Raw genomic sequence first — 26,031 nt, 5'->3', positions numbered from 1 at the left:
GGATTTTGATGGGAATTACATTAAGTTGGTATATTGATTTGGGTTATAGCTGTTTTCACAATATTGAGTCAATCCGTACATGCAGGTTAGGGAGGAACATCTTTCTTTCTTCTAGAGTCTTCTTTCATTTCTTTCATGTTTTATAGTTTTCCTTGTAGAGGTCTTTTTCCTCCTTACTTAAGTTTATTCATTGCTATTTCACTCTTTTTCTGGCTGTTGTAAATGGAATTATTTTCTTGATCATTTTTCTCAGCCTGTTCATTATTAATATAGAAAAAAACTACTGTTTGGGGGGGGTGTGTCCTGCTGATTTTGCATCCTGATCCATTTTCAAAAGGAGTTACGAATAAACCATTACTGATACTTTGAAATCGCAAAATCATTTTATTTTGCCAGGTACCAGTGGCTCATATTGATAATCCTAGCTAATCCAGAGGCTGAACTTGTGGAAATCATGGTTCAAAGACAGCCCAGGCAAGAAAATCTGTGAGACTCTTTTCTCCAATTAATCACCAAAAAGCTAGAAGTGGAGTTGTGGCTCCAGTGGTAAAGGGCTAGATCTGAGCAAAAACAGCTCAGGGACAGCACCCAGGCCCTGAATTCAAAAGCAAAAAGTCATTTTATCATATTGTCACCACACAAAAGACAGATAAATATAACAGAAATGTTCATCGCATCTGTTTATCCTGTAATGAAAATTCAGATAGTTTAGACCAGAAAAAAGTGCCCTTTTCTAAAAGAAGGGAATATGGGTAAAAAGTTACAATTATACTCAATTGCTCAATTTCATTCTCCCGAAATGTTCTTACATATGACATATAATCCAAATACTCGATTTTTACATTTTTCTTAGATATATGTTTAAATATCAGCTAAATTACTTAACAAAGACCATGATACGCTCAAATAAAAAATTACATCAATTTCATTAGAAAGCTACTGAAAAAGGATACATGCTTACATTTTTTATAACAACTCAAAGTTAATTATGCAAAGATGTCTGTCTACAGGCACTTTACACAGCAGAGACAAGATCAGTTTTGATGAGTGGCTTTGTGGGTTCCTTATAAAGCTCAAAACACACAAAACTTTTGGTTGTTTAGGGAAGGGCTGGAAAGGAGAGGAAATTTGCAGAATTCCATCTATGATTATAAATCAACAAGATGTAAATGTCCCAAGGCATCTCATTGTGTGAATAAGTAATAAAGTGAGCTACTCCAGAGGGAAACCCTGGGGAATATCTTGTTTGTATCACCTCTCAGGACACTAACCTTTTAAAAATTCCTCTTTGTAAAATGTTCAGATCTATGTCAGTGCTTGGAAAGAAAGAGTTTGCTTCAGCCAAAAATACATCAAGAATTTGAAATGGGATTTACTGCAAATTCCAGTTATGCTCTAGCTGTCAAGAGAGAAGGCTGAGAACTACACAGGCCCCAACTCTATCAATATCTGTAGCTTATCTCTGGGTCTCTACTGTACTCTGTGTGAGAGCGACTCATCTCTAGATCCTATTTGTGGGGACAGACTGCTCCCTGGGCTCCAGGTAAGGAGGGAGATGCTGAAGGGACCAGCATCATCCTGAAAGAAGAAAACAAGCCCTCAAAACCCAGAAACCTTGAATCTATCCTGAGAGAAGAGCAAATCCTTATTTTTTACAGCCTTCCATCTCATTGAGAGATTATTTTCTTTTTCCTATTTTCTCTAGAATCCTCAGCCCTAGAAGTTTTGCTACTGGATTCATAGGGCATCAATTTGGGAGCCAAGAGTCCCAAGAAACAACAGGTATCATTTTACTCAGTCTGGTAACCCAGCTATCAGAATCTTCCTCCCCTCTGACCATTCAGTATTCAGCTCTTTAAACGCTGGTAAGTACCAGCGTTCTTTCCCTTTTCTTATGATCTCTTCTTGGTGATACCTACTGGATCCATAATAGGGCCCTGTCTATGTGCGATAGAGCTTCCTGCAATTGGCCACTTATTACCTGGAACACTGTGCATCTTCATGCTGGCTATATGGGCACCAGAAGCATAGCAACACAGTCCTTAGTGGGAAAAGACTGAAAATGGAAGATATGTTTCTCCTCTTATTGGAAGAATTGTCAATGATGTCCTCTTGCCTATACAAGTAACTCAAGTGATATTGCCAGTGCTTCTCTTTATCAAAGCATCATTCCACTCCAGGGAGATCATCTAGGTGGACCCGCATTAGCCCTATCTTCTAAAGTTCACACTGTGCTTTATTTAGGATGAGTAGCACTTAGGAATATCTGAGGATATGCCAGGTCCTGTGTGTGAGGAAGACTCCATTTATTCCTACATATATTCAGTAATTTATACATCCATTCAGCCAGACAACATTTCCTAAAGCTTTACAACATACCAAGAGATGCCGATATATGCAGTAATAGTGATCAGCGTAATGAAATTTAGTCATTTCAGAGAGGAAGACTTTTAAACATATAGTCATGAATACTTAATAAGTACCTTTAAAAGCTTATTGTTACACACATAAGCCAACACTCACCACATTGTACATAGAAATAAGCACATTTCATTTCATAAAAACTTGGCATAATAAAGTAGTGAAAATGTAATTGAGAATGTGATCAGCAAGGAGGATTTTACTGATAACAATAGCTTTTGATAATGGCCTGTATAAGGAACACAATTTAAGCCGGGCACTGGTGGCTCATGCCTGTAATCCTAGCTATTCAGGAGGCTGAGATCTGAGGATCTAGGTTCAATGCCAGCCCGGGAAGGAAAGTCCATGAGACTGTTATCTCCAATAAACCACTAGAAAACTGGAAGTGGCGCTGTGGCTCAAGTGGTAGAGTACTAGCCTTGAGCTGAAGAACGCAGGGACAGCGCCCAGGCCCAGAGTTTAAGCCCCATGACAAACAAACAAACAAACAAAAAAAGGAACACAATTTACATGATAGCCAAGTCCATTCACACTTGCAAACACACATGAACATATCCAGTGAAACAAACATTTTCTTAAAACTATGCTTATATTGCGGCATAGTATTTTCTTTTCTTCTTCAGCTTTAATAAATATTGGTGGCAATCCACGAATTCTGTTCAATTACCATGACACATTATAAATCACAATTTTGAAGCACTTAAGGATGAGACTGTTTTTCTTTGAGCCTTTTGTGTCATCTCAAACTCAAGTGAAAGGGAAGGCTTTCCCTTTGATTTTTCCAATCCTTCAAAGTAGTCTCTGACTCTATCTTCCTGGTCATTCAAAAGCAATGCATATTCCAGCAAAGTATGCTAGATTCAATTGAGACCCAATCTGGATAGATTTTTTTTTCACTTGTGCTGATCCTAGGGCTTGAACTCAGAGTCTGGGTGCTGCTTCCGAGCTGTTTTTGGTCAAGGCTAGCATTCTACCATTTGAGCCACGGTCCACTTATGGCTCTTTGGAAGTTAATTGCAGATAAGAGTTTCATGCCCAGGCTAGATTTGAACCATGATCCTCAGATATCAGCCTCCTGAGTAGCTGGGATTACAGGCATGAACCACTGGCAGCTGGCTCTAGATGGAATTTCTTCAAGAGAAATCCTCATTTGATGAGGACAAACAGGTAGATGAGACAAACAGGTTCTGGTCATATTTCTCCTCAATTGCCAGCTAAACATAGGGTCTTATGTGTAAATAACTTTTATGTGTTGTCAGTCTTACAATTTTCCCCTCTCAAGGTGGTCCTTCAGGAGGGTTAACTTGCACCTCTGATACTACCTTATTCTAAAGAACAGTTCTAATACTAATGCTTCAGTCCTGCTCAGGGACAACACTCCAGGTGTGAGGCCCAGCCACTGTGACTTTTCCCTAATTCTTTCTCATCTTCCTATCCATTAGATTGGATCCAGTCATCATAATCTTTATTTGTTGCAGATATACACCAAATCATAGATTTTTGGTTAGTATTTCCTTCCTGGCTTTAGAGCATCAGACCAGTGCTTGATTTTCTACTAATCTATCCTTCTGTTTGGATATTCTGAGTCAAACTGCAGCATGAATGAAGTCAGACACTATTATGCCAGATAAAACACTGCCAATATTCAATTATTATATCTGTATTTGTATCTGTAGCTGTATTTGTATCTGTATTTGGTCTTTATGAAGGGCTAGCATTGTGGTGCTGTTTAAGGCTAGACACATTTTTCTTCTTTTGTAGACATAATGAAAGTCCTTTCTGTCTTACTCATCACTGACAGCATCATAATTAAGGGTTGTTTCCTATAATCCAATGAAGAATTTCAGGATGGGCAAAGACTGTGGATTATAACACAACTAAAAGCTTTTTTTTGCTTGGAAAGATGACAGATGATCCACTGTATAGAATATGGCCTTGGTGGCTCATGCCTGTAATCCTAGCTACTCAGAATGCTGGGAATTGAGGATCACAGTTTGAAGCCAGCCTGGGCAGGAAAGTCTGTGAGATTCTTATCTCCAATTAACCACAGAAAAAGCCAGCAATGGTGCTGTAGCTCAAGTGGTAGAATGCTAGCCTTGAGCAAAAGAAGCTTAGGGATAGAACCCAGGCCCAGAGTTCAAGGGACAGGACTAGCAGAAAAAGAAAAAAGAAAATGGGTCCAGTGATTATTTGTATGTGCTAAAATCAGCCCTATGATCCATAAACAAGAAAACAAAACACAAACATACTAGGATTTTTTTACTCAAGTGAGAATTATTGATGTTTTTCAACATTCATTTATCTATACCATCTTCTTTTGTTTCAGATAATCAGAACTGTAATTTTACCTGTAAACTTCCTAACATGTAATTTCCTGAGAAGATATTTCTGTGCATCATCCAACAGTTGTTAAACAAAAGCTATACAGACAATAGCACTGCCAGCACTGATCACAAAGTGGGTGTGTCCAGGGTTCAGTGCACCAACCCAATGTCTACAGAAGCAGTACAGGGATGTGAAAAAATAAGAAAATAAATGTTATAAATATTTGAACGAATTATTCTTCCAAATGAGGACTTCATTTTCTGGGTTTGCTGTCCTGTAATGGTCAACACTTGAATGCCTTCTTATGTTCATCAGTAGACAAGAATAAACATTTATGGGCAAAGAAAACCAAACCTATCTGACTGAATTTATCTTGCTGGGCCTTTCTTCAGATCATCAGACTAGATCCTACTGTTTGTGATATTTTTCATCATCTACCTGCTGACTTTATTTGGAAATCTGCTTATCATATTCCTAATTCATGTTGACTCTCGACTTCACAGGCCAATGTACTTCTTCCTGAAAAACCTGTCATTTACTGACCTCTGCTTCTCTACTACCATTGTTCCCAACATGTTAATTCACTTTCTGGTGATGAGAAAGAGCATTTCATTTACTGGGTGTTCAATTCAAATGTTTTTTTTCCTTATAATGGGATGTACAGAAAGTTCACTTCTAGCAGTGATGTCCTATGACCGCTATGTGGCAGTCTGTAAGCCCCTGCACTATTCCACTATCATGACTCAGGGGTTTTGTACGCTGCTGGTCATAGGGTCCTGGGCTAGTGGGGTATCTGTATCACTAGTAGATACCACATTCACTTTGAGTCTCCCATACCGAGGACCTAATGTAATTAATCATTATTTTTGTGAGCCTCCGGCACTCCTGAAGCTGGCTTCAGAAGAAACCTACAGAGCTGAGATGGTCATCTTTGCAATGGGTGTGGTAATCCTCCTGGGTCCCATGTCTCTCATCCTGTTCTCCTACTGGAACATCATCTCTACTGTGACTCAAATACAATCTGGGGAGGGGAGGCTCAAGGTCTTCTCTACCTGTAGTTCCCATTTCATTGTTGTTATCTTTTTCTATGGCTCAACAATATTTACCTACATGCAGCCAAATGCTAAGAAAATGAATGAAGGTGACAAAGTGATCTCAGTGTTCTACTCCATCATAACCTCCATGATGAATCCATTCATTTACAGTTTAAGGAACAAGGATGTGAAGGAGGCATTACGGAAAGTTCTTAGAAGATAGATCCCCTCGCTGGCACATTGTAGATGATCAGGGGCGTGGATACATCCCAAAGCTCAACATCTTTGACAGGTTTAATTTGGAGCCATGTGCAGTCTGAGAATAAATGTCAGCAAGGTACACCCTTTGTCTCTAGTAAAGTTTGTCTGCTGCAATCTTGCTCAAGTTTATTCTCTTTGGCTGCAACTCATTTGTCCCACAGAAGACAATTAACCACTATACTAAAAAAATGTTGTTAAACATTGAACAAGATTTCCATTTGTCTTCTTGGTGATCCTTTTTCACCCAGGAGGTATTTCCTTTTGGCCCTATACCCCACAGCTACGTGCCATATGTGTTACCCTCATGCCTGTATCATCCATCTAAGGACCTTAAAATCCTGGCAGATGTCAGGTAGCTAGATTCCAGAGTTTCCTGTGAGAAAATGCCAATACTTATATTCCCTGCTGCTTTGACACTGGGAATATGGTTTTAATCTCTAAAGTCCAAACTAATGCTATAACCAATTCAATCCCCCAAACAGAGGGCTGTCATCACAGTCAACAAGGTTTGGGAATCATATATTGCTGGAAAAAAATCTTTCTTATCTCACACATTGTTTCCCTCCAAGAGTAACTGCTGCCCTGAGGGAACTAGAAGGGAGAAGCAGCTTCCTACACTAGACCTGTCATGTGAGAAATGCCTCAGAAGCAGGTACTCCCAGCATGCCCCTCTGCCGGGCCTGCTCCCCTTCCCTCTAGGGGTCTGATCTTGCTTTGCTCCATTAAGCCTTCCTCTGTGGAGAGTGGAGGAGAATAGCTAACATATGAACGTGTGACTTGGAGCTGACTGTGTGAGATGACTTGGCCTCTTCATCATTTTTAAATACAAAAAGCCTGCCTTATTTGGTGATTTCTTATGCAATGTGTTAGACAATAAAAATAAGCTAAAAGTAAAAGAAAATTTTAAATGAAAACATTTAAATGCCAATGTATGTATCATATAGCTCAGCTGATATGGAGAAACTATAAGATACTCCAGTGTCATCATCAGATGCATCTAAGTCATTGGATGGCTTAAGTCATGGCCCTTAACTGTGTGACCATGTGCCTCTAGTCCAACAGTAATCCTCCTGACCCAAAGGGACACAGAATATGCTTAAGTGATAAGGTGAAATTTTTAGATTTATTGGAGGTGGCAAGTCTTTAGTAGAAATTGGAGGTGGTATGAGAAAATGAATCAATCACGTATGTATCCTGAGCACAGGTTTTTCTCACTGGTGGACCTGTATTACTGGACTTCTCTGTTAGGGTAAAGCACCACTGGAGACACATTCACAGCATCTCACCAGACTTCAATATCTCCTCTATCAAAAGGAGCCAAGAGTGCTCCCTGAATTGGCGACAATGGATTTTAAGATGGGAAAATTCAAGATGTATGTTTGTTTGGAGAAATAATGGTTTCATTCCAAATTCTGGTTCTCTCTGGGAATACTCAGGAAGGGAGCGACAGATAGTAGTGGCATTCTGGCTTTGTTAACATCTGGGTGGGAGAGTTGAGATTAAGAAATAGTCTTAATTCTATATATTGATACCCCATTGAACTTACATCTTTGAAAAGGATGATTAAAAAAATAAGCATGTGCATAACATTTCTGATGTTAACAAGCTCTATCAACAAATCAAAGGAAGGATGAGGTGCAAATTTCTGCGGGAGGCTAGGAAAGGGATCTTATAGTTAAAGGATTCACTATATCTCACAGAAATTAGCATTTGAACCATGACCAGAATAGGAACAAGGAGAGGTTTAGGGAAGAAGGTTCCACAAAGAGAAAAAAAGTCTAATAGCTTATATTTGAGATGAAGACAGAAAAGGTTTGTCTGGTGGCTGAAAAGTGACAAAGGATGGTAAAGAAGAATAACACAAAGCAGGAGCATAGACAAGTAGAGCATCTGTAGCAGTTTCCTGGGGCTATTATAACAAATGATCATAGATATTTGGGCTGGAAACAACAGAAATATATTCTCTCATAGTGTTGGAGGTCAGGAACACCCATAAGGCGTCAGCAGAGCAAAGTTCCTCTCCAAGCTGTAGTAGAAAAGCTTCCTTCTCATCCTGCTTCTGGTGACTTGCAATGTTCATCGGTGGCAGCCTAACTCCAACCCCTTCCACTCTCATCTTACAATCTTTACTCTATCCCTGTGTCTTTCTCTGTTTTCATGAGAATGCTTACAATTGGGCTTAGGGCCCACCCCAAACCAGGATGACTTCATCTCAGAAAGTCCCTTAATCGCGTTGACGAAGACCTTTCTTCCAAGATGGACATCTTCAGAGCCTCCAGGTGGACATACCTTTGTGGATGATACTATCAGCTTTGATAGTCCTGAAAAGATGGTGTTAAATTTTTACTTTGTCTTCAATAAAAACTGTTTATTGTATATATAAATATATATATATATGTATATGTATAAATATATACATATATATGTATATACATACATATATATATATATATATATATATATATATATATATATGTATGTATTCCAGGTTTGAATTCAAGTCCTTATACTTGTGCTTGTTTGGCAGGCATTCTACCATCTTGTTCTGCATCAAGTACCTTGTGTATGGTTTCCCAATAACCAAATGCAGTTAGAGCACTCTGAACAAAAAATGTACTCAAGTCCAAAATCTGTGAACTCTCAGTCTTGCATTATAATGAAGAGGATAAAGGGTAAGCAGTCAGCTCTTTCTGTTATTAGGTTCTATATCCAAGTATTCAATTATACATCATAAAAATACATATTTTTTAAAAAAATGACTCAATAACTGGACATTTTAGGTACTAAAAGTAATTTCCAAATGACTTACAATATAGAGGATGTGCGTCACTACTCAGTCTATGTAAGGGGCATTAGCATCCAGGATTTTGGTATCTTTGGGGTTCTGAAATGACTCTTCTACAGACACTAAGAGATGGCTATCTGTCCATCAGCTTCGTTTTGCTCTATTACCATTACTGAAATTTCTACTTGAAAATGTCCAAGGTCTGGAGATCCCAGCGATCCGTAGGGTTGTTTGAAATCCTTCAGGGTGGTAAGTGACATCAGATGAGATTCAGGGTATTTCTGTTTCAGATATTTATTTTTAAATACCTCAGGGATCTCTTAGGATAGAAAGATTTTTTAAAAAACTTAATAGCTCTGATTGCTCCAGGGAATAGTATAATTATAACAAGTCTCAGAAACTCAGGTTGGAAAACATCCTTTAGAAAAATTCTCCTAACAGGTTTCTTAGTGCATTTGGGATGGTGTTCTTTAATAAAGCAGTGCTCCCTGGGTTGGAGTGAAGTCTCAGAGATAAGGTCCCAACCTCAGTACACTTGGGAAAAGGCCACAGAGGTGGCCTGCTAGGATAATGGTTGGCAGGCCACAGGTGCAGCACCTTTCTTCCTTTAGTACTTCCTCTCCATCACTACACTCACTTCCTGTGTGTGCACCTGCCAATACTTCAGGTGAGAGCAGTTAAGATGCTGATGGGATTCATCTTTTCAGGGAACCCCAATCTTGATCCTGTTCATGGAGGAGGAGAGCTTTGCCTTTCACTCTCTACACTTCCCTTTTTTTCCATCTGGCTTTTAGAGACTGTAGAAATTCTTCATGAGCCAGATTCTGCAGCTCCTCTGAAGATGGCTAAGCTCTTCACAGTATAACAGAGTGCCTGCCAGGGCTGAAGATTCTCCTCACCTTTGTCACTAAAAGCCAAGTTAACCAAATCTCTACCACACCTTGTTCCAGCACACATCCTCCACTATTATTTAATTTATCCTAATTTAAGAAAATAATTTTTGTTTGAAAAAAATAATAAAGCTGCATTTGGGGGTCATTGTGGGGTTTGAACACCTGCTTGCTAGGCAGGTGCTCTGCTACTTGAGCCATAATCTAGTCGATTATTTTTTTGCTGGTCTTGGGGCTTGAATTCTGGGTCTGGATGCTGCCCTCCAGCTTCTCTTTTGCTTAAGGCTGGTACTCTACCACATGAGCCACAATGCCACTTCAAGCTATTTTGAGTTGTTTATTGGAGATAACAGTCTCTTGGACTTACCTACCAGGGCTGGCTTCAAGATCTCTGCCACCTGAGGAGCTAGGACTACAGGCTTGAGCCATTGGTGCCTAGTATTTTTTTAACATTTAGTAAAGGTTTTATGTTTTTGCAAGGACTGACCTCAGACTGTGATCCTCTTATGGCCTCTATTATAGCTGAAGTGAACCATTAGTAATTCTCCTATAATATTTACCATTTATTTATTGTCTATTACATTTTAAATATGAGGTTTTTTAATTCTTGAGCTTCTATGTATGGTATCCTTATGTATCCATTTTATTGTTCAAATTTTATTTTGTGAAATGTTCATGCACTTAAAATATTTTGAGTGAAAGTTATTATTGTGTTCTTTTTAATTTTGTATTTTTATTGTAGACCCCAAACTCCTTTAACTCAAGAGGTTGACAAATGCTCATTTTATTTTTATGGTTATGTTTAATTACATCTGTGCATGTAAGTGGGCAGTACATAGATATACATTAGACTCACTCAAGTATTTTTCTTTAGTAAGGGAGTAAGAACTGGTTCTATATGATTTTTTAACTATCTAGTCATTTTCCATAGCATGACTTGGCTTAATAGTGTGCATTTTTCTAGCTGAAATGTTATATTAACATTAAGCTAATTCTTTGACAGCCTGTATAGACTGATTTTCTTCTGTATATTAGGCATAGTAACTATCTTACATAGACTTAAAGAAAATTAAAATTGAATGCAAAGAAATTAATATTTTACTGCTATCATAATATACCCAAGCAATGGTAACTTGTGATATTACTGACAAAGGAGATAAAAGTATGTATGAAACAGCAACACAGCATATGGAGTATATGAAGAATGCTACTGAGTAATATTATCAAAGAGGCAAAGATGTGACAAAGAACCTTCTTTATGCTGAAACTAAATGAATTTATACAAGGGATACAATCCTAGTATTCAGTCAGCTTTTATTTTAACTTTTCATTCCTTACACTTCATGATCTTTAGAATTATTTTGTAACTATAATGAAAGGTTTGCTTTTGAATAAATGTTTTCATATAGCTTATGAGACTTCACTGGACCTATGTCACATCAATTTCTTTGATTCTTGAAACTACATAAAAGGATAGGTGCAATTTAAGTGGCACAACACTATTGTCATGACTAACAGTTACTAATTAAGTGGTCAAAGCAAAGGCTCATCTTGGGGCATTTCACACTGAATCTTTCCCATTGGAACTATGAAAAAGAAAATTAAAGGGACAAAAGGAGACTTAGCTTTTACTGAGCAAAGAGAACTGAGCCTTTTGTGAAACGATAAAAATCAAGATCTCTGTTTTAGATACTGGTTAATAAAATACCTAAGGATCTTCAGGTTTTAGAAAGAACAGATTCAGGGACTTTTGTGGTTCTTTTTATTTTATTTTATTTTGGGGGGAGGGTCCGGTCGTGGGGCCTGAACTCTGGGCCTGGGCGCTGTCCCTCAGCTCTTCAGCTCAAGGCTAGCGCTCTACCACTTGAGACACAGCGCCACTTCTGGCTTTTTTTTTTTTTTTTTTTGCTTATGTGGTGCTGGAAATCGAACCCAGGGCCTCAGGCATGCAAGGCAAGAGCTTTACCACTGAGCCACCTTCCCAGCCCCACTTTTGTGGTTCTATATGACTTTTTGTACTGTCTTCTTTTTCTCAGTGAAAAATAACATTGAAATTTTGATAGGTATTGGGTTAATTGTAGATTGGTTGGGGATTGTGGTCATTTTCATGATATTAATTCTGCTAATCCAGAAACATGGGAGGTCTTTCTACTCCTGATGTCTCCTGTGATTTCTTTCTCCAGCGTTTCAGAGTTTTGTTGTAAAGGTTCTTCAGTGATTTATGTTAATTCCTAAGTACGTTTTTGGGGGGCTAATTGCAAACCAAGTTGTTTTCCTGATTGCCATCTAATTGTTGGTATATAGAAAGCTTGTGATTTTTGTGGGTTGAGTTTATATCCTACTAATTTACCAAAGTCATCAGTTTTCAGAACTTGAGGATGGAATCTTTAGGGTCCTTTTGAAGTAGAATCATATCATCTGCAAATAGAGACAGTTTTATTTCATTCTTCCCTATTTGGATCGTCTTTATCTTTATCTTGCCTATTACTCTGGCTAAAGATTCCAGTACTATATTGAAGAGGAATAGAGAGAGTGGAAATCCTTGTCTTCGTCCTGATTTTAAAATAAATGGTTTTAGTTTTTCACCAATTAGTATGATGTTGGCTATAGGTTTGTCATAAACAGTCTTCATTATCTTGAGATATGTGCCTTCTATTCCTAGTTTTTCCAGAGCTTTTAATCATAAAGGAATGTTACAATTTGGTCAGAGGCATTTTCTACATCTGAGATTATGTGATTCTTTCCTTGAATTTGTTGATGAGTTTATTGACTTACATATATTGAACCAATCTGGAATACCTGGGATAAAACCAATTTGATTGTAGGATATGATTTTCATTTTTTTCATTAGTTGATGACTATGGCTAGCAGTTGTTTTGTTAAGGAGTTTTACATCTATGTTCATCAAGGAGTTTGGTCTATACTTCTCTTTTTCTGTTGCCTCCCTGGCTGGGGGATAAGTTCAATGCAGGCGTTAAAGAATGAGTTTTATTGTGATCCTTCCCTTTTTATTTCTGTGGTATAAACAGGATCCACCATTCATGGGACAGGAGAACCAATCCTCTGTGACAGAGTTTGTCTTCCTAGGCCTCTCACAGGATGCACAGACACAAGTCCTGCTCTTCTTCCTCTTCCTGACCATCTACCTGCTCACCGTGCTTGGAAACCTGCTGATCATCGTGCTCATTCACATTGACTCCAGACTCCACACACCCATGTACTTTTTCCTTAGAAACCTCTCCTTCGTTGATTTCTGTTTTTCTACTACCATAGTTCCCCAAATGCTTTTCCACTTCTTAGCAAAGAAGAAAACCATTTCCTTTGTTGGATGTGCAACACAAATAGTAATGTTACTTCTGTTTGGCTGTACAGAGTGTGCACTGCTGGCCGTGATGTCCTATGACCGCTATGTGGCTGTCTGCAAGCCCCTGCACTACTCCACCATCATGACACAGGGGCTATGTGTCCAGCTTGCCATAGGGTCCTGGGCCAGTGGAGCATTTGTGTCCCTGGTAGACACTACATTCACCCTGCATCTTCCCTACCGAGGAAATCACATCATCAACCACTTTTTCTGTGAGCCTCCTGCCCTCCTGAAGCTGGCCTCAACAGACACTTACAACACAGAGATGGCCATCTTTGCCATGGGGGTGGTAATCCTGCTAGCTCCTGTCTCCCTCATCCTGGTCTCCTACTGGAACATCATCTCCACCGTGATCCACATGCAGTCCGGGGAGGGCAGACTGAAGGTTTTCTCCACCTGTGGTTCTCATCTCATTGTTGTTGTTCTCTTCTATGGCTCGGCGATATTTGCCTACATGAGGCCCAACTCCAAAATAATGAGTGAGAGGGATAAAACGATCTCTGTGTTCTACTCAGCAGTGACACCCATGCTGAATCCCATCATTTATAGCCTGAGGAACAAGGATGTCAAGGGGGCCTTCAGGAGAGTGATGGCAAAATAGTTTGTATTACATGGTGGCGTTGGATTCTGATGTCCATTGTAGCAATAGTGTAAGAAGATGATGTATTGAATTTCATGGAATTGTCATTCCATTCATCCACATTTTTTTCTATTTTCCTCCATTAACTCTTCCATTAGATGAACAAATTTCCCAGCCAAAGAGAGGAATCATAATGTTAAATATAGAAAAGAAGTATAAGGTGAGGAGAAAGAAAGGAAGACATTCAAGGATAAAGGGGATGTAGGGGGAAATGAATGGAGGAAGGAAAAGGGGAGGGAGGGAAGGAAGGAAGGGGGAATGGAGAGAAGACAAGGAAGAAAAACAAGCACTTTTCAGCTTGTTCAAGTAGCTAAGTAGCTCTAGGGCTATATGTCAGAAACAAATAACCACTCAGCAACAACACAAAACCCTAAAACGAGCCATCAGAGATAAGCAATTGTCTCAAATGATGGATTTCTTTCTTTCATTCTTGCAAACATTTGACAAATATCTTGTGAGTTCATATTGCATATGCCCCATATTTTTATGCTAAGTAAGACATAAAATTGGTGCTATATTTCTGATAAAACTTTTTATCTTAAATTTAATGTTGTTTGAAGCTGAAAAGAGTACAGATGAATGGTAGAATGTTTTTAAAGAGTATATGTATATTTAGGGAAATAGCCACCTATAAGGCTTAATGTGTAAAATAAAGTGTCCAGTTTGATAACTGATTATAAAGTACTAAATCTAGGTAAAATTGAGAAAAGCTGATTTAAAACTTGCTTAAAGGGAGATGTTGATGTGCTCACCATGCAAAATGTTATGTGAGGTAATGTAAACTTTAATTATCTCTATTTATGCTTTCTATTATACATGTATATCAACATATAGATAAATAATGCAATACATACTGAATATATTCACAATTCTGTTTTTAAATCCAAAATAAAGATATTTATTATAAAATACAGAAGGGAATTAGACTTTATGAGTTCTTTGATTTCTGTATAATATCCCTTTGAGTCAATAGTTCCCTCCTATTGTTGATTGATCCTTATTTTACATGAATAAAATATCCTGACATGGTTTAGATGTTAAGTATCTCTCAAAGAACTATGTGTTAAAGTTGGATCTCCAGGGTGGTACTACTGAGAAATAATAGAACCTTTAGTAGATTCTCAGGGACTGTTTAGAGGCATGGCTATGGAGGATTGTGGGACCCTAGTCTCTTCCTTTCTTCTTACCAATGATGCTAGACTTGAAGACACATGGACACCTGGTGTCAATGAGCAGTTTTATTTTTCAGATAATGTCTGAAGGGGTCAGCCCCAGTTCCTGGGGTCAGCCTCTTACCTATCTGTGCCTCCCATAAAGCAGGGATGGCAGGGTACATCACTTTGTCCAGCTTAGGTGTTGACATAAGTTCTCACTAATTTCTTTTTTTGCCCAAGTAAACATCAAAACACAATTCACACCATCACCCTTATGAGATGCTGGGATTACAGGCATCTACCTCCACATCCGCCTTTGATATTTTGTTTTTACAATCCTGTTGAGGGTTTCATGGAGAATAAATGATTAGAGCACAAGCATGGAACTAAGGAAAAGTCAGTAAGACTGAATTCTAGCCTAGGTGAGAAATAAAGGTCTAAGCTAGGATTATAATTAGCAGAGGGGAAGAGGGGGAAAGATGCACAAAACGGAGGATATGCCTGATGAAATGACAGAGGACTAAAATATGCTTTCTGGATCTTTAGCTTGACCTGTCTGTGGAGAAAGTTAAAAAGCAGGATTTGGGTGGGAAAACCAAAAGTGTTTTTTGTACTTGTTAATGGGGGCTTGTGTTAGGTGTGGCAGTGTTTTCAGTACCCTTATGTGCTTCTCTAGCTATTGTAAGGCTATGCAAACACTCAGGCTATCTGATTCTGCATCATATACCTCTAGTATGTGTTTTCGCTACTAGCAGAAAGCAATTACAACACAGTACAAATTCAGATTAGAGTCTGAAAATTTCTGAGAGCTATTAATCATGAGAAACAATGCAGAGGATAAAGGGTAGTTAGCTCTTTCTATTACTAGGTTCTGTATACAAAGATTTAACCAGTTATAAAGGAAATATTTTTAAAAAATGAGTCAGTAGCCAGGAACAGGTGGCTCAAGTCTGTAATCCCAGTGACTCAAGAGGCAAAGGTCAGAGGATCATGGTTTGAAGCCACCCCAGGCAGGAATGGCCATGAAGCTTATCTCCAATAAACTACTCAGAAAATGCTGGAAGTAGTGCTGTGGTTCAAATCGTAGAGTGCTAGAAAAACTGGAAGTGGCACTGTGGCTCAAGTGGTAGACTGCTAGCCTTGAGTACAGAGAGGCTCAGGGACAGTGCCTAGGCCCTGAGTTTAAGTTCCAGACCCCCCCAAAATAAAAAAAAGACTTACTAAGAGAGGATGTGCATTGGTCATGTGTAACTATGTCTGGATTCATATAAGAGGCTTTCATATCCACAAATTTGGTATCTTTGGGGTTCTGGAATTACTTCTTTTCAGACCCTATGAGATGACCATGCTTCTATCAGTTTCCTCATTACCGAAACTTCTGTTGTAAAGAAAAAGTCCAAGGCTTGGAGATCCCAGAGCTCCATAGGGTACTTTGAGACGCATCAGTATTGTACCTGACTTCAGATGAGATTCATGTTATTTCTTTTTCAGACTATAGTTGTTTTTCTTTTTTCTTTTTAATTCCCAAAGGGATATCTTAGGATAGCAAGGTTACAAACATTAACATTGTTGCTTGCTCTAGGGAACAGTCCGATTATATTGGCTCTTAGGACCTCAGATTTGAGGATTTCCTTTAGGAGACTCTGGTTTCTTAGTATATTTGGGGTGGTGTCCTTTAATAGAGCAGTGTTTCTTGGGTTGGGATAGAATACATGGCAGAGATGATGTCCCAGCCTCAGCATATTCAACAAACAGGGATGGAGGTGGCCTGTCAGCACAAGGGCTGACAGGCTGCAAGGACCTCGCCTCTCTTCAGTTGCTATTTCTCTCCACCATCCCACTAACATCCTGTATTTGCACCTGTCAGTGTTCCAGGTGAGAGCAGGTAAGATGCTGAGGTGGGTGAATACTTTCAGGGAGTCGTCATCTTGATTCGGCTCATGGAAGAGGAGGGCTTGGCCTTTCCCTCTCTGTACTCTTCTTGACGTGTGGCTTCTAGGGACTGGAGGAGCTCTCCATGGGTCTTGTTCTGCGGCTCCTCTGAAGATGGCTAAGCTCTTGCCTGGGTAACAGCATGACTGCCAGTGCTGGAGACACTCTGCCTCTCCCTTGGCACTAAAAGCAAAGCTATCAAATTCTCTTCCATCTCTCACCCTTCCATTGAACTTCTGCCCCTATTATTTGTCTTTACCACATTAAAAATGATTTTTGCTTGAATAAAAAGGAAGAATAGCTGAACCAGACTCACACCTGTAACCCTAACTACTCAAAAGGCTGAAAACTGAGGATCCCAGTTTGAAGCCAGCCTAGGTAGGAAAGTCTGTAAGTTTCTTATGTCCAATTACATATCAAAAAGCCAGAAACAGACTGTGGCTCAAGTGGTAGAGTGAAAAACCTTGAATAAAAAGCTCAGAGACAGTGTCCAGGCCCCGAGTTCAAGATCCAGGACCGTCACCCCTCCAAAAAAGAAAGAAATCAAGAATAAAGCTATACAAACTCTTGATCCATTTAGTGGTTGTATCTTAATTTTTTTTAATGGTGGCACTGGATTTTGAACTAAGGGCCCTGTGCTTGCTAGGCAGGCTCTAATAACTTTCATTTAGAACACAAAATGTAATATCATATTTTTGTGTTGAACAGGTATGTTTTTGTCTCACATGCATTGTTCAATTTACCTATTTTTGAGAACAGGGGATTATATTTCTTACATAATTTTCTAATGGATTGTATTACTGATTTTAAGAGCTCTTCATATGTTAGGAATAATACAAATTTCTCTTAAATTTTTTGGTAAATATCCACAATTAAAATTTTTATGATAATGCTTATTAGATATATTTCAAGGTATACAAAACAATGTTATTGAACTGGGCATGACACACACCCATAATTTCAGCACATGGAAGACTGAGGCTAGAAGTAAACTGTTTGAGACCAGCTTGACCTATAGAGGGAGACCCTGATTCAAAACAAAAAAGAAAAGAAAACTTACAGCAATAAAAATAATGTTATTGGATACATATAAACAGTAAAAAGGTGACTAAAGCGAAGCAAATTAGGACATGCATCACCTTACCCTTCTTTGTTTGTTGTGTGGCAAGAGCAGTTACATTATGCTGATTTAGCATGAATCCCAAACCTGGTGCAATTTAGTCCTTGTGACTATGGGGCTTTTCCACTAATTCTCTGGACTTACTTGTCCTGCATATCAGCTACCTCCCATACTCCTACCTACGTCTCCTCATTTCCAGCACTTACTCATTCTAATCCCTGATAGCAAGGGCTTTTATCCTCCATTCTGCTGTGTTTAAGTGCTTTTTGTAGATTCCAATGGATAAGCATAGTCAGGCCATCAGTTTTTTTTTCTTTGTCTTGCTTACTAGCATCATGTCTCCCAGGCTCATCCACACATTGGCAAATGGCAGGAGCTCATTCTGTTGGTGTTCTTGACTAATATTCCACTTTACATGGAGTGGAGACACCTGAAACCACCTGATGTCCATCAGTGGATGGTTAAATGAAGTGTGGTGTTTGTGTCTATTTATGTATATGAATAAACATATGTATATATATATATATATTTAACCACATGTTCCATACTTTAGTATGCTACTCAAAATGATTGTGACTGCTCAGTACATATTGTATTAAGAAAGCTAAAATAATAATATATGTTATAAGAAATAGGATATGTTTCTTCTACTCCCTTCTTTTCTTTTCCACACTCCATTTTGTATTATTAAATACAGATAAATAAATTAATACAGATAAAATTTTGAACACATGTGTTAAATTTCCTTTAAAAGTTCTCTGTAATCTTGATGGGAAGTCTAGGGAATTTCTGTAATCATAAGACCTCTATATTCTATTTATAAAGCAATGTTCCTATTCATTGATGCAGAAAATATGCTTCATAATTTTTTGAAGGGGTCTCAAAAATTTCTTAAGTGTACACCTTGCTAACTCAAGCCATTATTCCTTATTAAAAGAATTTTAGTTGTAGCCGGGCACTGGTGGCTAATGCCTAGCTACTCAGGAGGCTGAGATCTGAGGATCACAATTCAAAGCCAGCCTGGGCTGGAAAGTCCATGAGAATCTTAGCTGCAATAAGACACCAGAAAACCAGAAGTGGCTTAAGTGGTAGAGCGCTCAGCTTGAGCTGAAGAGCTCAGGGACAGTGCCCAGGTCCAGAGTTCAAGCCCCATGATCAACCAAAAAAAAAAAAAAAAAAGAATTTTAGTTGTAATTTCTACTCGATTATTTTCAGTATATAATAGCACAAAATGTTTATGAACTCATCATGTTATCATAGGTTAGGGTACACTCTGATGTTTTACAATTTTATTTTATTGTAAAGATGCTATACAGAGGGGTTACAGTTACATGAATAAGGTAAGGAGTACATTTCTTTTCAAACATTGTTACCCACTCCCTCATTTTTCTCCTACTATTCCTTCACTCCGCGACCTCCCCCAATTCTCTCTCTCCTTGCCTGAAGTTGTAAAGCTCATTTCCAACGTAGTGTCTTGTGAGTATCATTGTTGCAATGCGTTATCCTGTGGGCTCTGATTTATAAGATACATAGTCAAGTTCTATCTAAAAAATGTTTGATATTTGTTTTTTATTGTGAAAATACCATACAGAGGGGTTACAGTTACATGGGCAAGATAATGAGTACATTTCTTATCAAGCATTGTTGCCTCCTCCTTTGTTTCCCCTTGCTATCCCTTCCCATCTCTCCCCGCATGCCCGCACCCCCCCACCTCGTTCCAAAGTTGTAAAGTTCATTTTTTGACATAACATCTTCTACATCTCATTGTTGCAATGGCTCCACCTGTATCCTTATTTAAAAAAATTGTTTTTTCCCTTCCCCTCCAGAAAGTATACCAACATCAAATAGAGTGAAAACAGAGGTTATACCGTGGGGTAGGGACATACAAAGCAACAAAGAAATATCTTATAAATATGTTAGAAACAATTGCAAGAAAGAAAAACCATTTGAGTCCTTATCTTGGGGTTCATTTCACCTAACTTCAACTTATCTGACCGTTTCTGCTTGTCTCAGACATACGCTAGTTATTGCAAATAAGGAAAACCATGGGACCTATGTTTCTTTGGGCCTGGCTTTCTTCACTTAATATAATTTTTTCCAAGTCTTTCCATTTCCTAACAAATGGAGCAATGTCATTCTTTCTGATGGAGGCATAGAATTCCATTGTGTATATATACCACATTTTCTTTCTTTTTTTTTTTATTGTGAAACTACCATACAGAGTGGTTACAATTACATGGGCAAGGTAATGAGTACATTTCTTATCAAGCGTTGTTGCCTCCTCCTTTGTTTCCCCTTCCCATCCCTTCCCATCCATTCCCAAAAGTTGTAAAGTTCGTTTTTCGACATAACGACTTGTACATCTTATTGTTGCAATGGGTCCACCTGTATCCCTATTTAAACGTTTTTTTGCCCTTCCCCTCCAAAAATTATACCAACATCAAATACAGTGAAAGCAGGGTTTATACCCTGGGAGAGGGACATACAAAGCAACAAAGACATAATCTTATAAATATGTTAGAAACAATTGCATGAAAGAAAAAAACATTTGAATATGTATCTTAGGGTTCATTTCCCTAACATCAATTTATCTGACCTTTTCTGCTTGACTCAGACATATATTAGTTATTGCAAATAAGGGAAACCATGGGACCTATATTTCTTTGGGCCTGGCTTACTTCACTTAATATAATTTTTTCCAAGTCTTTCCATTTCCTAACAAATAGGGCAATGTCATTCTTTCTGATGGAGACATAGAATTCCATTGTGTATATATACCACATTTTCTTGATCTACTCATCTACTGAGGGGCATCTGGGTTGAGTCCATATCTTAGCTATGGTAAATAATGCTGCAACAAACATAGTTGTGCTGGTAGCTTTAGTGTGGTCTTGTTTGTGATCATTTGGGTAAATGCCCAAAAGTGGGATTGCTGGGTCATAGGGGATTTTGTTCTCTTAATACTTTCTATTGCCTGTTGATTGCCACTTCTCAGAGTGTTGAAAATTATCTCTGAAAAATGTGCTTGACAGTGATATTTGTGTCCATTGACAATTCTGCCAGTGGACTAATTCTAAAGCCCTGGTGATGGAGAAAGGACATGGGCTTGTCTCCAAAGTGTGGATGTGAGAGATAAGCAGGAAAGTTAGCAAGACTTCAACTTTCTCTACAAGCCACACTTAAGAAAGGAGACAAATCACAGGAGGAAAGCTTACAGCAACCAAGTTGAGAATATTTCTGAGTCTTTCCTTAATCTTCTGTACAATAGGAAGAATAATAGGTGTCTCGTATGGACTTAAACTAAGAATAAGACGGGATGCAAAGAAACTACCAAAAGTGACTACTACCAGGAGATGCCCAAGAGGTAGTAATTAGAATTATTACTGTCCAAGGAGATAAACGTGTGAAGATAGAGGATATTTGAAGGATGTTACTGTTACTACTAAAAAAGCAGCTGTTTCAACTACAGTGAGAAAGAGCCCTCTATATGCTGAAAATAAATGAGTTTTTACAAGGGATATGATCTTGATATTCTATTTCATCTTTAACCTTAATTTCCATTTGGTCTCATCATGATCTTTAAGATTATTTTGAAAATATAATGAGAAAATAGTTTTTATAAATGTTATCATACAGTTTGCCACATGCCATTTAACTGGATAAAGGTCATATCAATTTATATGATTCATAAAACTATATGAAGGGAAAGATGCACTGTAAGTGGCACTATATTACTGTCATGACAAATAAGCGTGACATGTTCAACTCAACATGGGGCAATTCAGAATGACTCCTTCCCATGAGAGCTACAAAGTAAAATTCAAGGATTAAAATAGACTTAGCTTCAGTTGGTAGAAGTGCTGAGCAAAGAAAAATGAACATTTTGTTAAAGGATAACAATCAATAAGTTCTTTTTGGATCCTGATATTACAATATCTCAGATCGATGGTTTTAAAAACACTAATGCATTTCTATTGCTGTGGTATAAACAGGATCCACCATTCATGGGACAGGAGAACCAATCCTCTGTGACAGAGTTTGTCTTCCTAGGCCTCTCACAAGACCCACGGACACAAGTCCTGCTCTTCTTCCTCTTCCTGACCATCTACCTGCTCACCGTGCTTGGAAACCTGCTGATCATCGTGCTCATTCACATTGATTCCAGACTCCACACACCCATGTACTTTTTCCTTAGAAACCTCTCCTTTGCTGACCTCTGTTTTTCTACTACCACAGTCCCACAGGTGCTTGTCCACTTCTTAGCAAAGGAGAAAACCATTTCCTTTGTTGGATGTGCAACACAAATAGTAGTCCTCCTTCTGGTTGGCTGTACAGAGTGTGCACTGCTGGCAGTGATGTCCTATGACCGCTATGTGGCTGTCTGCAAGCCCCTGCACTACTCCACCATCATGACACAGGGGCTATGTGTCCAGCTTGCCATAGGGTCCTGGGCCAGTGGAGCATTTGTGTCCCTGGTGGACACTACATTCACCCTGCATCTTCCCTACCGAGGAAATCACATCATCAACCACTTTTTCTGTGAGCCTCCTGCCCTCCTGAAGCTGGCCTCAGCAGACACTTACAGCACAGAGATGGCCATCTTTGCCATGGGGGTGGTAATCCTGCTAGCTCCTGTCTCCCTCATCCTGGTCTCCTACTGGAACATCATCTCCACCGTGATCCACATGCAGTCTGGGGAGGGCAGGCTGAAGGTTTTCTCCACCTGTGGTTCTCATCTCATTGTTGTTGTTCTCTTCTATGGCTCGGCGATATTTGCCTACATGAGGCCCAACTCCAAAATAATGAGTGAGAGGGATAAAACGATCTCTGTGTTCTACTCAGCAGTGACACCCATGCTGAATCCCATCATTTATAGCCTGAGGAACAAGGATGTCAAGGGGGCCTTCAAGAGAGTGATGGCAAAATAATTTGTATTACATGGTGGCGTTGAATTCCATTTTCATCCCATCCAGCTATTTTTTCTTCCTTATATTTTCCTATATCCATTCTCTAATCAGATCAACAAATTTCCTATGCAAAGAAGAGCAATTGGGGAGATTCCAAAAATGTCAAACTAAATAATGGGAAAATAAGGAAATAGATTCTAGGAGGAGAAAAGAGAGAAACAATGGAATAAGAAGGGAAAAGGAAGGAAGAGATTGGAGGACATAGGGAGAGGGAGAGAGGTATAGAGGAAGGTAAGGAAAACAAATAATTCTCACTTATCTCTTAATAGTAGCTACAGAGGTTAGAACTTCATGTCAAAACACAGAATCAATAAACAAGAAACTATCATCATAGCATTAGCATATATCTCAAGCTATAGATTTCTTTGACAAATAGCTTTGATCACATGTTGTATATTCCGAATACTTTCATAATGTCTAAGATAAAAAATAAAATGGTGCTTTATGGACTTTAATCTCCAATTTAGTAGCATCTGCCATTGAAAAGAGTACATTTTAGAAATACTGAATGGTAGAATTTTGCTAAAAGTGTGTGAAGTTAAGCAAATAGCTGTTAGACTAATAAAGTAAGGTCTTGATGGAGAAGTGAGTCTGTAGTACTAAATCTGTCACATGGAATGGTGAGATAAACTGAATTAAACTTCTTAATGGTAGATGCTGATGTTCTGACTGTTCAGAATTCTATATGAATGTTAATTCCCTCAATTTATGCCTTCAAGAATATATGCATATCAACACATCGTACAATGCACAGTAAATATATACACAATTTTATTTTTCAATTAAAACAATTAGAAATGGCAAACTATGGCAAGGCTTTAGACCTTCTGAGTCCTTTGTTTGACTTCTGTATAATAGCCCTTTGACTTAATATTTCCCTTCTATTACTGGACAAAAGTTTTCTTTCCAGTTTTCATCTTGTGAATGGAGCTTGTACATTTTTACAAGTGTAAAACCTTCTGTCATGGTTTAGCTGCTAAGTGTCCCCAAAATGACTATGTGTTAAATAAAGATTGGCACCCCAAGGTGGTGCTATGGTGAAATAATAGAATCTTCATCACATGAAGTCTTGTAGCAGGTCCTCAAATCTTTGAGGGTGTGTCTATGAGAGGACCTTGGGACTTCGTCTGTCTCTCTCTCTCCCCTCTCTCTTTCCCTCTCCTACCCCCTACAATGATTCTAGACTGGAAGAATCTTGGACACATACCCCTGATGAGCATTTTGTGTTATTTTGTTTTGATCCAATGAGCTCTTTTTTCAGCCAGCTTCTCCACCTGAGGGCCGAAGCTTCATTGCACTAGTACATCCAAACAAACCTGTTCTGTTTACAAGTGAATTGTTTCCAGGTATTTCATTATCATGATGGAAAGGTAATGAATACCACTTTGTATTTGTGGCTTTTGTTAGGAAAAATAAAGAGATACATGTCTTCTCTTGTGCTTCTACAATATTTTCTGGGCTGTATCATTTTCACAGTCAAGAAGTGAACACTTATTTTTAATTTTCTGAAAGGTGAGGGTGAAGAGTTATAACTACTCCAGCAGCATCTTTGAGCACTTACTGGAGAAAGAGTGAGCAAAGGAAAACTGAAGAATGTGAAGGGAAGAGATGGGTAGGAGAAGAGAGAAGAGCTGGGAGAAGAATGCACCATGACAGCTGCAGCTGGAGCAATGTCATTACCCTCAGCTGGGTTTGGCTGAGTTTTCTGTTCACAGAATATAGGTGCACAGACATGCATGTGAATACATGAATGAAAGAAGCTAGGGATGAGACACAAAAAAATACTGATCCACTAGGTTAATGCTGGATGCTCACTGAAGATCAGAGCTAAAAGATCTGATGTTAGCAGAAGTTCGAGGTAAACTTCCAGCAAGCACTAGTCTAGACAGAAAGAAAAATAAGGAGTTGTAGCATAGCAGGCCAAACAGAAACCATGATTTCTTTTCTATTTCAGGCAGGAGGTTGGACAAGGCAGCCTTCTCCTTGCTTCAGTTGCTGAAACCATGAAACCATCTATTTAGCAATAGAGCTTGGTAGCCAGATCATGTGGCTCAGAACAAATCCTCAGGTCCAAGAGCCAATTTAGTGTGTGATGCAGGAAGAAATATCAGGCCAGGGAACCAGCCCTGGAGGACTCATTAGAATGCCATTTCCAGAAGAAGCCATTTCAGGGGAAGCCATGTCGACTGAGAGGATACTGCTGAAAGTCCCCAAGGATAATGTTGGGGCTCTCTGTGTCCTCAGAGACAGTGTAATGGGGCCATGATGTGTATTGTTTGAGAACCTCTGCCAGTACCACTTTCCCCAAGTCCCTACCAGGCTCATCTGGACTCCAGCTGGGACCATGCATGTCTGAGTATATAGAAAGACAGAACCACTGTGAAGGACTTTCTCACAAGGAGACTGGTTTTAAGGTATCAGCTCCTGGCTTCCCTAACATCCTGCCTGGATTTTCACCTGAGTATCTTCCTTCCCCCAGCCCCAACCACTCCCTTTCTTCATGAAAACTGGCCATGGCGGTAACTGGAGGAACTTTGATCACTGATCCGAGTGATGTCTACACCCCACCCTGCTGCAAGAATTTTCTTCTCTTTCCTCAGCATTTTGAACCTCTTCATTTCCCAAATGAATCCCAGGACAAGCAGTACGGTAGGGAAGCCATGTTTCGTGCTGTTTTCCATTTGGAGATTAAGGTTCTTTCTCTGTTTCACAACAATGACTGTTCTTCTAAGACTGAGAGATTTGAGCAACAGAACCAAAAACTCCTGGTTTGCTCTCAGGTTAAGTTCCTCAAGCTTCATAGCTGACTCAGTCTCACCTGTACTCTAGAAACTTAGTGAAATTACCCACATTGTACATGTGGAGATACCATTCAGGGCCAGACCCCAGTCCCTAGAATTTCTGATGCTGGCTTTCTAATTTAAAAGAAAAATGCACTATTACATTTGTTCTGGGCTCTAATAGTCTGATGTGAAACCCCAAACGAATAGTGCCTGAAAAGTGGACTATCTAATCAAGTTCCTCAACTGCTTAAACCTGAAACACCTCAGAAAAGCCAACTGAAGAAAGCTGATTGCAGTGGTATACATTTTTAATCCAAGTACCTGGGAAGTTGAGGCTGGAAATTAAGACCTCAAG

General features: G+C 38.9%; 2 protein-coding genes and 1 pseudogene across 2 annotated transcripts; all 3 read left to right on the top strand.

Annotated features, from left to right (window-relative positions):
* The first annotated feature begins 5,080 nt into the window (after positions 1–5,080).
* Positions 5,081–6,003, top strand: LOC138836260 (olfactory receptor 2D3-like; annotated as a pseudogene).
* Positions 6,004–12,757: 6,754 nt separating this feature from the next.
* Positions 12,758–13,681, top strand: LOC138836259 (olfactory receptor 2D3-like). The gene has a single exon (XM_070034753.1). It carries the CDS (start codon positions 12,758–12,760, stop codon positions 13,679–13,681), a length of 924 nt encoding a protein of 307 aa, XP_069890854.1.
* Positions 13,682–21,930: 8,249 nt separating this feature from the next.
* Positions 21,931–22,854, top strand: LOC138836258 (olfactory receptor 2D3-like). Its single transcript, XM_070034752.1, has one exon. It carries the CDS (start codon positions 21,931–21,933, stop codon positions 22,852–22,854), a length of 924 nt encoding a protein of 307 aa, XP_069890853.1.
* Positions 22,855–26,031: the final 3,177 nt, after the last annotated feature.

Source organism: Dipodomys merriami, unplaced genomic scaffold (assembly GCF_024711535.1).
Source record: "Dipodomys merriami isolate MVZ:Mamm:240054 unplaced genomic scaffold, mDipMer1.0.p SCAF_25, whole genome shotgun sequence".
Lineage (NCBI taxonomy): Eukaryota > Metazoa > Chordata > Mammalia > Rodentia > Heteromyidae > Dipodomys > Dipodomys merriami.
This window is presented reverse-complemented; position numbering and strand designations above follow the sequence as displayed.

Excerpts from the sequence above, each read along its gene's own strand:
- LOC138836259 (XM_070034753.1), top strand. The coding sequence starts at position 12,758 with ATGGGACAGGAGAACCAATCCTCTGTGACAGAGTTTGTCTTCCTAGGC.
- LOC138836258 (XM_070034752.1), top strand. The coding sequence starts at position 21,931 with ATGGGACAGGAGAACCAATCCTCTGTGACAGAGTTTGTCTTCCTAGGC.